At 50.2% G+C, this 10,981-nt stretch overlaps 1 protein-coding gene across 9 annotated transcripts in view; it reads left to right on the forward strand.

Annotated features, from left to right (window-relative positions):
• Positions 1-10,981, forward strand: part of Mgrn1 (mahogunin ring finger 1) — a 60,089-nt gene that overhangs the window by 27,575 nt on the left and 21,533 nt on the right. For all 9 annotated transcript variants that reach the window (XM_008846488.3, XM_029570309.1, XM_008846473.2 and 6 more), the window contains exons 3-8: positions 73-161; positions 745-891; positions 4,128-4,245; positions 8,303-8,369; positions 8,694-8,743; positions 10,851-10,898. In XM_008846488.3, coding sequence (XP_008844710.1) covers positions 73-161; positions 745-891; positions 4,128-4,245; positions 8,303-8,369; positions 8,694-8,743; positions 10,851-10,898 — 519 coding nt within the window. The remainder of the gene's footprint in view (positions 1-72; positions 162-744; positions 892-4,127; positions 4,246-8,302; positions 8,370-8,693; positions 8,744-10,850; positions 10,899-10,981) is intronic.

A 10,981-nucleotide genomic window follows, 5' to 3' on the forward strand; every position in this document is an offset into this window, starting at 1 on the left:
TGACTTTCATGTCTTGTCCTCTGCTGCTTCTCAGAGAGTCACCTGGGGTCACTTCATGTTTTTCTCGCCTAGTTTCCCTATGTCACCCCTGCCCCCCATGAGCCAGTGAAGACTCTAAGAAGCCTGGTGAACATCCGCAAAGATTCCCTCCGGCTTGTGAGGTAACCCTTTGTGCTACCCTGCTGGGATCCTAGCTATGCTGCTCCTGGGGCCCTGTGTATTACAGAGCTTCTAGTTTGGTGCTTGGAAAGGGGGAGTAGGGTGTTGAGGGCCCAGTCTCTGCTCTGATTTGCAGTCAGAGTCTGTAACAGGAACTTGAGTTTTCAAATGAGGGGATCTCCCACCCCTGGCATTTGTACCTTAGGAGCACAGGGCAGTGTCTGGAGAGTACTGAAGGCTGAAGGCTGGAGACTAGGGAATCTGCTCAGCTTACTACAGTGAATGGAACGCCCACCATCTAGGATGAGCCAACCTGGTTGTCAGCAGCATACAAAGCTGCTTTGAACCCTAAGACTCGAGACTTCTGGGCCTTTCTTAACCAAGAACACTTATCCCTTGTTTCTGTGGGATGGAAGAAAGGGGAACAGACTGGATAATGGGTCTTGTTGTGCCATAGGAAACAGGCTTCCATCTTTGCTAGCAGAGCAGACATGTCTAAGCCTATTCTGGCCCACAGCCATGTGGGCAGGCCAGTTCTTGTAGGCCATGGCTCCTGACCTGCCATCTTCTGTCTACACTTGTTAGATACAAAGATGACACTGACAGCCCCACTGAGGATGGTGAGAAGCCCCGGGTGCTCTACAGTCTGGAATTCACCTTTGATGCTGATGCTCGCGTGGCCATCACCATCTACTGTCAGGCAGTGGAGGAGTTCCTGAACGGCATGGCAATGTGAGTCCCCATGTGTGGATGGCAGCCTGGGCTTGGAGCCTTAAGCAGAGTGTGCATCCTACCACTGAGCCCTCCCCTCTTTTAGACTTGATAGAGGCTTTGCCGTATCCTGTAGGCTTCATTGGTGCCTCACTCTGCAGCCTTTCTGCACATCCTAGAGAAGACATAAAACACAAAGGTCCCTGCTGCTGATTGTGGCTTGATCTTTCTGTTGGCCAGTCCCTTCCAGAATCCTACCTAGAGTTACCTCCTTTGGATAGAGAGACTCCAATCACCCATAAAACTTCGAAGGATTGGGGGATGGAGAGTTGGCTCAGTGGTTAAAAGCATTGGCTACTCTTGCAGAGGACCTAGGTTCAATTCCCAGCACCCACATGGCAGTTAACAACTGTTTGTAACTCCAGTTCCAGGGGATTCCGATACCCACTTCTGACTTCTGCAGCTGTGGCATGACACAGGTGCACATGTGCATGCAGGCAATATACTCATACACTTAAAATAAAAATAATAAATTTTTTTTTGTCTTTTTTGACACGGGGTCTCCCTGTAGCCCCAGCTGTCCTCGAACTCACTATGCAGACCAGGCTGGCTTCGAACTCCCAAAGATCCGCCTGCCTCTGCCTCCCAAGTGCTGGGATTAAAGGCGTGCACTACCACGCCGGACATAAATATTTTTTTTAAATCTCCAAAGATTGGAAGGTCAATGTTGGAACCTATGGCAGAGACTAAATATATGTATTCTATTATGTCACAGTTACATTTTTTTTTGGTCTTTTTGAGACAAGGTTTCCCTGTAGACCCAGCTGGCCTGTAACTCACTCTGTAGACTAGGCTGGCTTCCAACTCACAGAGATCTGCCTGTCTCTGCTTCCTGAGTGCTGGGATTAAAATTGTGCACCACCACGCGCGACCTACAATTACAAATTTGAACCTTCTGAAATTTTTCTTAAAAATAAGTCTTAGCTGGGCTGGCAGCGCACGCCTTTAATTCCAGCACTTGGGAGGCAGAGGCAGGTGGATCTCTGTGAGTTCAAGGCCAGCCTGGTCTACACAGTGAGTTCCAGGACAGCTGGGGCTACAGGGAGACCCTGTCTCAAAAAAAGACAAAAAAAAAAGTCTTGCTAGTCCCAGAAGTTTGCAGCCTGCAGCTCAGCATGACCATGGCATGGCCTGCCTCAGCTGTAAGGCTAGCCTCAGCCTGAGCAGTTGGGAAGAGACATGTCTGAGTCCTTCCTGATTTGGAGAAGACTCTGAGGAGGATCAGGTCTGGGCATGAGGGAATGGGAGTGGGGGCAGAGAAACTCTGGCTTTGAGTGCTGCCCAGTCCTGTGCTTGCTGAGCAGTCCAGGCATTCTTGTGTCTCAGTTTCCTCAGCTGGAAGTGAGGGTTGAGGAGCTCCTCTCTCATGGGTGGTGTTCTTGACTGCCCCTCACACATAAAGGTGACATGATGGATGCTCAAAGCTAGCTGCTAATAAAGAAAACTCAAGAGGTGGGCTTCCCAGGGAATACTCTTATCAGGCAAGGCTCAATGCCAGGGCTTCTCTCTGGGACTCAGAGCCTGACTGCCTCCTGAGGGACAGTGCTCACTGGGAAACTGATGCCTTTTCCATACCTTGCTCTATGAGGTTCTACCATGGCCTGAACACTGGGTTACTTTCTTAGTGACAGACAGCAGCATTTCAGTTAGTGCTGACCATCGGCAGGAAAGTGGAAGGTCCAGGAGTGAGGAATGTTTAGTAACCAGCACAAGCCCTCTCTCTGTACCATATGACCCTTGGGGTGAGCTACTGACTTGCTACAGCCTGAGATGGTATGACCCTTGTGGTGTGGTGCCCTCCAGTGTGGTGACAGTTGGGAGGAGGAGCTCCGATTTCTGAGTTGTCCTTGGACTCAACTGCCACAGTAGAGGAGCCCTGGGTTCTAGGCAGGAGCTGCCCCCAGAGGAAGTAAAGGTCAAGTCCCTGGGCTCCCATCCTAAGCCACCAAGTTGGCCTGTTTTCTGTCTTGTCCTGTGAAATGTATGAGAATAGGTTCTGTTGCCATCCGATGGGCTAGATGGCCAGACAGACATGGCTTCCCTAGAGATGGGGCAGTAGAATTGCCATGCCCCTTCTTGAGACTTGGCATGAGGCCTGTTTCACTTCCCAGTTTGCTGGTTTATATGGTACCATCACCAAATCACCAAGACAGAGAAGCAGGAGGTTCTAGGTCTCAAGAGGCAGTACCTGGAAACCCAAATCCAGTGATCCAGGAACACTCTGTCCTGAGTTGTATGTAGGGCAGGTAGTCCTGCTTCTTCCCTCACACTTTTCCACTTTCTGACAAGCAAACAGAGGCAGGGTATATCAGGGTCCCACAGCTTTAACAAAAGGCCCTGCCTTAGACTGGCCCTTTCATTGCATCCAGGCTGGGCCTCTCTGTGGGGTTCCCTCCCACACTGTTCAGACAGCACGGACAATGCCTGTCCTGTCCTTGTGCACAGCAGGAACATCCTCCAACTTCCCAGGCTCTGAGTGGCCTTTATCTTAGAGACCCAGAGAAGCCCCAGCACAACGGGGGGTGGGGGTGGGGTGGGGTGTATGTTGGGGGCAGTGAAGCCCCAGCACAATGGGGTGTGTGTGTGTATGTGTGTGTGTCAGGGCAGTGAAGCCCCAGGACAGCGATGTGGGGGGAGGCAGTGAGGGTCATAGCTTTGATTCATGAACGGGAGACACCAGTCCAGCTGTCCTCTTCTGATGGTCTGCCTCGGGGATGAGATGAGCCTATGCATGGGTGGAAGGGTAGTCCTTAAAGCACTGTGGAGAATAGCAAGACAGTGGAGAAAGTCTCAGAGTCATTAGAGCAGAACTGCAGTGGAGCTTCACAGTGGTTCAGGGAACACTACACTCATGTGGTAGTAGGACAGCTTCAGAGCATGTCTAGTACCATGTTCATTCAGAAGATGTAAACATGCCAGATGCCCAACGAGAAGTATTTCCCATCTCTGTGGGTAGTAGAGGTATCAGGCATGTGTGGGTTCTGGAAGAAATCCTCACTGGGTATGACCAGGCAGCTTTTATGGTAAGCATATGGCAATGGAAGTTCTTGTAAGAGCAAGGGCCACCTGGCCAGGTTGACTACCTCCTGTTCCCATTTGGGTTTGCTAAGGCCCTTGATCCCTAAAAAATAAGTGGCTACAGATAACTGGCCATCAAGTGAGTAACAGGAGTCATGCCGCTGCCCTGCTGCCCTCAGGTACAGCCCTAAGAGTACTTCTCTGCAGTCTGAGACCATCCACTACAAGAGGGGTGTGAGCCAGCAATTCTCCTTGCCTTCCTTCAAGATTGACTTCTCCGAATGGAAGGATGACGAGGTAATTCCATTCTCTTGTTCCTTCCCCTGTTCTCTGTCTTCTGGATGGTACATTACACTGAGGTCTGTGGAGATCCCCTGGTGCTGTTGGCATTGGGAATGGCCAGATCTGTGTCTCGGGTCAGATATACAGAGGGACTGAGAAGTAGGTTGTGGGTAAGGCTTGGCAGCCACAAGGATCATGCAGTCATGGAGACTGTGGTGCTGGGCTCTGAACAGATGAAGGTCCCTCACTGTGAGGGACCCCAGACAGCAGTATGGCAGTTTAGTGAACACTGAGTGCCAGCCTTCCTCCCTTTTGCCTTTGTTTCTGAATCATACTGTGCACAGCTCTCATGACACTGGACAGCCTTCTGTATAGGCCTCTTGTGGGTCTCAGCTTGAGTGACCTTTCTGCTTGTTTTTCTTACCTTCTTTCCCTCCGCCCTTTGTGTCCACTTAGTTCTATCAGTGCTTTCTCCTTCCTTCCTTGGTCTTATTTCCAAGTGTCCATCTGCAGAGACCCTTGTTTGGTAGCCCCTGTGTGATGACAGACACAAGGTTCCTATCCACTACCCAAACCTGAGAACATGGGTATGACTCATGCTGGTGGCAACTGCCTGTGTTCCTTCCTGTCCCAGCAGCCTCTTTCCTATGACGGCCTCTCTTGTCCTCCATTAAAAATAAAACAAGCAGCTGTCTCAGACTCCCTCTGGTGGTAGAAGCCTGTCTTCTTCCACCTTCACTCACTTGGTCCCAGGTTTCTCTTCTATGTGTCCTGTGGGCGATGCATCACTGTGTGTAAAACTTGGGCATGGGAGTTTCGGGGGGGCAGTGCAATGGCAACAGTCTGGTTGTGAGGATGTTGTGATGCATGAGAAGTGCTCTGGAAGCCCTGGACTGCCAAAGGGAGCGGGAAGGGCAGAACCAAAATCATAGCATGCCCCTCCTCAGATTGTAGGTTTCTCTGCTAACCCCTGCCCAGTACAGCTGGCCAATTTCAGGTTACCAAGTGCAGCTGAGACCAGCCTGGAATGCTTGAAAGCTGCTCTGAGCATCAGGGGCTCAAAGACTCAGGTTGGCTGCTCTGTTGGCTTCTGGCCTAGGGTGGACATGAGGTTCTGCTCTTCCTAACCAACTTACCTATTCCTAAACAAACAGTCCGTGTGTGAAAGTGCCCCTTCTAGGACTTAGTTACGTGCCTTGTAAGGGCAGCAGGCTGCTAGCAGTATTGTCAGGAGGGCTACTCTGGGGTGGTTCCTCAACAGTGGTACAGACTCACAAAGGGACCTCCTGTCCCAGCCATCATCCCAGAGCCAGGCAGGAGTTTAGGAAAGGAGGGTCACTCACACTGTAGGGCTTGCCCCCCTCCCTCCACGGTGCAGTGCTATGAAGTACATACCTTTCCACTGAGTCCCTCCCCAGCCTAGTGCTCTGAGTACCCTCCATGCCACCTGCTGCTCCTGCCTCCATTGCCTCCATCCGCCTTCCCAGGGTGTGATGCAACTTCTCCATGACCACAACTTTTACTTGACTCCATAGCCATATTACAAATGGCTGTGAATCATGTGAAGTGTGCTTTTCCAGGCACTGTGCTTGGCACTAGAACTGGCTGCTTTTCCTTTGTAGGTGGGAAACTAAGGCTCAGTTGGGGTTTTCACAGTGAGCAAGTGAGGAGCAGAGCTGAAATCTGGCAGTCCTGAGTGTCGCCCTATGCCTTAATGAAGCTTGCCACTTCTTAGGCCTTCCCCAGCTTTTGTAGATGAATCCTCAGGCACCCTATCCTCTACCCCATGAAGTCTCTGGTACTCATATTTCTGGCTGGTGGCCTCTGTCCATGTGTACATGAGTCTCTGTCTCAAGGTCTGTCCCATGGTATATCTGGCCAGAGCCCAATACCTGACCCATGGCCTTCCCTTGGGAGCAATGGGACAGGTCTGCTCAGACTGGCGTTGCCTGGTTTCTGGTTGGTTCAGCTAATGGCTGCTTCCCAAGGCTTCTCAGGAAAATGGGATAATTGCACTGATTAGTCTACAAATAGGAAGTGCTGCATTAGCCATATGCCAGGTGGAACACGCGTGGCAGCTATGGAGCTGGTGGCCCTGCACTAAGACAGCAATAGTTGGGCCACTTGGTGATGTGGAGTCATCACTGGGTGAGGATCTACTTGGCAGTGACCTGAGCACTTGGTAGCCTTCACTGTGCCTCCATGTGGCCTTCTTGGGCTGTGGTTAAACACTTTTGTTTTTGTGGCTGTTTCTCTTGGTACTTTCTCCTTGTGGTGTTTTGACTCCTTTTCTCATCTGTGTTTGCAGTGGGGAATTCCCTGTATTGACAACTCTTCAAAGCCTTTCCCTCTGTCCTAAGTAACATCTGATGTTGGGTCTCGTGGGAGAACTTGGTGCCCTTCACTGTAGAAGTTAGTATGGTGGTTCTAGTAATAATCTCATTGCAAAGCAGGATACCAAGGCTTAGGGAGCTAGAAGGACTGAAAATGGCCCTGGGCTGCTGGATGGGGACAGCTGCCCAAGCTCACATGAGGGGAAGATGGTGAAGGGAGACCGGCCTGTCTATCCTATGTTTCAGCCTGACCTTGGGGAAGAATGGAGCCCTGGGTTTTGCTAAGGTGTATCTCTGGCTGGCCAGACTCTGTTCACAGGGTGTGCTTAGCCACTGGCTCAGGATTTTAGGACACCAGACCAGGAGAGCTCCTCTGCAGAGGTCCTGGCTAATGTCTACTTCTGAGGCAGAGGCCACTGTCCCTGGCCCTTCTCTTGTTACTTCAACTGTTCTGGTTGGATTAGTTTTTGATATATTTTGATATTCACATGCCACACAGCTTACTCATTCTAAGGGTTCAGTGGTTTCTAGTATGTTCACAATGAACCTTTGTTTGTTTATTTTGAGACAGGGCCTCACTATAGCCCAGGCAGCCTTCAGACTCACCACTTTTCTGCCTCAGCCTCCAGAGTAGCTGGGATCAGAGGTATGCACTAGCATGCCTTGCCCATTGTCCATTCTTTCAGTAACTTCTTAGCGAGACTGAATAAGTGGAAATATCTGTGATATCTCTGAGACCAGAGGGTTATAGAAACTGGGTAACTGGGCTCTGTCCTCTATAGCTTCCATCCAGCAGGGAGTCAGAAACTGAGGATGGCCTGGTGACAGGGAGAAGACAGGAGCCAAGAATATTTACAGGTTGTTTTCTGCAGGTGTGGATGAGGGGAAGCCTTCCCTAGGGCCCAGAGTAGTGCTGTGCCAGCAGGTGCAGGGTAAGGGCCGGGTGTTCTAGTGAACAGGTCTCTGTGAGGAATGGGGGGCCTGTTCCTGACAAGGTTGCTGCGATGGGGGTGGGTAAGCATGGTACCAGGTCAAGGCTGGGCCAACTGCTCAGGACCTCTTGTGCCATGGAGGAGGCAGCTTCTAGCTCGAGAATGGAGAGGTTTCTCCTGAAACTTAGATGAGCCATGTGGTCTCCTTCACCCCTCTTTATTCTCTATCTTTGGTGAGGCTCAAGCCATGTGCTTTTTTTCCCCAAACAGTTAAATAAGTGTAATTTGACCCAGGAGAATGAACAGCAGCTGCTCAACAGGTATTTGTACCTCAGTGATCATAAAGCACTGTTTACAATGGTCACAGTGTAGAAATGGCCTGTGTATCACCAACCGGTGAATGGACAAACAGAATGTGTTCTTTACATTCCCCCCACCCCCAATGCTATGCAGACATAAAATGGAATGGAATTCTGATTGAATTTTGAGAACATACTCAGTGAAAGAAATTAGGTACAAAAAGATACAGGAAATGTCCAGAACAGGCACATCCACAAAGATGGGAGGCAATGTGTGGTTGTCAAGGACTTACCACATGCAACTGCAGTTTCTGTTTGGGGAGAAGGTCTGGAAATATACAGTGGAAGTGGCTGAGCAGCACCTAATGTTTTGATGCCATTTGGTTCCCTCATCCTCAGTTCTGCTTGGCATCGTCATACCAACTGGCTTTCTCCCTCTAGCTCAGCCTGACTAACTTGCTGCCTGGTGGCCATGGGCCTGACCATTCTCGCTTCCTTTCCCCCTCAGCTGAACTTTGACCTGGACCGGGGCATGTTTCCAGTGGTCATCCAGGCTGTGGTGGATGAAGGAGATGGTAAACATTGTTGGCTTTTCCTTGTCCTTCTTCTCCAGTATGTGGGCCCTGTGGGGAGGAAGCTGCTTTGTCCTCCCTGAGTTAGTGGGGAGGCTCTTCTGGAAGTGGAGGGTATCATTACAACCCACATGCAGGCTCAAGATGGTGGCATTGCTATGTAGGCAGCTTAGAGGAGAGGATTACTTTGGCAGTTGCCGTGGGAGACACAAGAGGAGGGTGGGGTAAGGACAAGGATAGGACCACCTGGGAACCACACCTTCAGGGGAAGGGTGAGAGCTCCAACCATGATAGCTAACTTTGGCCTCTTGTCTTTCCCTACTTCAGTTCTGGAAGTAACTGGTCATGCTCATGTGCTCTTGGCTGCCTTTGAAAAGGTAAGTGCCACCCTAGCCACTGTCCTGTAATGTGGGAGCTGGAACAGGATATGGCCTGAGTGTGAGGGTGGGGGCTTGGTGCAGGGACTGAGCTGCAGAATCTCACCCAATCTTTGGTTTCCAAGAGACTGGTCCTGAGACCAAGCATCCTCATGGGGGTTATTTAAAGAACTTTTAGGGGCTGGAGAGATAGCTCAGTGGTTAAGAGTACTTGCTTCTCTTGCAAAGGACTTGAGTTTGATTCCCAGCACCCATGACAGGTGGCTCACAACTGCCTGAACTCCAGTTCCAGGCAGTCCAGTGTCCTCTTCTGGTTTCTGTGGGTATAGCATGTGCATGACACACAGAGACACATACATAATTTAAAAATAAAATCTTTTTTTTTTTTTCAAAGGCATTTACACCCAGCCCTTGCGAGGTAGAGGCAGATGGATCTCTGAGAGATTGAGGCCAACCTGGTATATGTAGTGAATTCCAGGCCAGCTGGGGCTACAGGGAGACCCTGTCTCAAAAAGCCCCCCCCCCAAAAAAAGGAGCATTTAGAGTAGAGCATTTAGCGTAGCAAGTCAGAACATTTGACTGAGACCAGCCCTATAGAACTGTCTAGAATTCACCAGCACAGCCAGGATGCCCACATGCCAGCCCCTTCTACAAACTAACTTTCCTCTTCCAGCTACAACCCTTTCCTACCAGGCCTAGTGTCCTCAGGTGCCACCAAATACTGGCCACAGCCCGACTGAGAATGTTGTCTGCCTCACTTGTGATTTGCCCTTTTCTCCGCCTTCCTCTGGCTGTAGCCTGCAGTCCAGGCAGAACTAGGCAGGTCTCACTCCCTGCAGGAGGCTGTTCCTGACCCCCTTGAATTACCAGTGTCCTTACTTGTGTTTGTGAGGGCAAAAGTGGCCTTTCACTTGTTTTCCTTAGAGCTGCCATGACACCCAGTGAGTACAGAATAGACACTTAGTGAGTAATGGTGGCGTGCATGAGGGTCTGATGCTTGTTAGTGTGGCCCCAGACCTATGTGTGTCCCCGCTTACTGAGAAACTTGACAGAGGTTGGTATATTATCCCTGCTTGATAATGCCCCAGAGACCCCATCCTCCCCCAGGCCCTTTGCCAGTCTTTAGTACTGCAGCTGAGACACAGCACCAGGCTGGAACCCAGGTGAACAGGTGACAAAGACCCCACTAAGAATGGACTGAGATTACTTAGGGAGTCTCCGATTTCATGTCCTATTGACTCATCTCGTGGCCTACTAACTTGAGGTCCCTCGCCAAGGCATGTTTTTGGTGCACATCTGGCTGGGTCTCTAAGGTGCCTCGGGATCTGCACAGCCAGTAGGGCCTGCTCAGAGTGGCAGGCCTATGGTGAGCTTAGGGTGCCTTCCTGGGGCAGGAGTGACATAAGTTGCTGAACAGGACCCATCCCTTGAGTACCCCATGCTTAGCCTTATTAGTAAGAGGTGCTAACAGTGGGCTCTGATAAGGAAGATACGCCATCCCTGGCAAGTATACCATCCCATGCTTGCAATTTAGAGCCAATGGGAAACTGCTTGTTTTGGGCCTTATCAGACAGTCTTGAGTACTGGTCTTGGTTGACTCAAAGTATAATTATTGTTGTTACAAGACTTTCTGCTCTAATACCTTAATTAACCTTACCAACTAAGAGAAGTGACTGAACACATATGATACATTTTTTCCCATTTTGTTCTTACATTTTTAGCTCTCTGTGTGCGTGTGCCATCTTCCTAAGCCAGGCCCTTGAGAACAAGAATTTCTGTTTGTTCACGTTTGCCACTTGAGTATGGGAAGCTATCTGGCCATCATGAGAAACACGGCTGAGTGGCTTAATCGAGTGCTGGGAACCATTTGGTGTAGTTGGGTTCTGCAGGGCAGGCAGGGCCCAAACAGATGTTTCAAGAAGATTCTCCAAGTAGTTCAGAAGACAATATTGAGCCCATAGGTGAAGAAGTCATGGCCTGGCTCCTTGTCTTCACTTTCTTCCTTTTTTCAGCCCTAAATGTGGGTTGGCCAGGAAAGGCCTTCAGCTGGCTGGGCAAAAGTGCTGGGAGGGGCCACCTTGAAATTAACAATGTCTTTCCCCTGCAGCACGTGGATGGCAGCTTCTCTGTGAAGCCCTTAAAACAGAAACAGATCGTAAGTGTCAGATAGAACATCACAGCCCCTTGGGTTCAATATCTCTCTCTCTCTCTCTCTCTCTCTCTCTCTCTCTCTCTCTC

Source organism: Nannospalax galili, unplaced genomic scaffold (assembly GCF_000622305.1).
Source record: "Nannospalax galili isolate Female #2095 unplaced genomic scaffold, S.galili_v1.0 scaffold471, whole genome shotgun sequence".
In the NCBI taxonomy this organism is placed as follows: Eukaryota; Metazoa; Chordata; class Mammalia; order Rodentia; family Spalacidae; genus Nannospalax; species Nannospalax galili.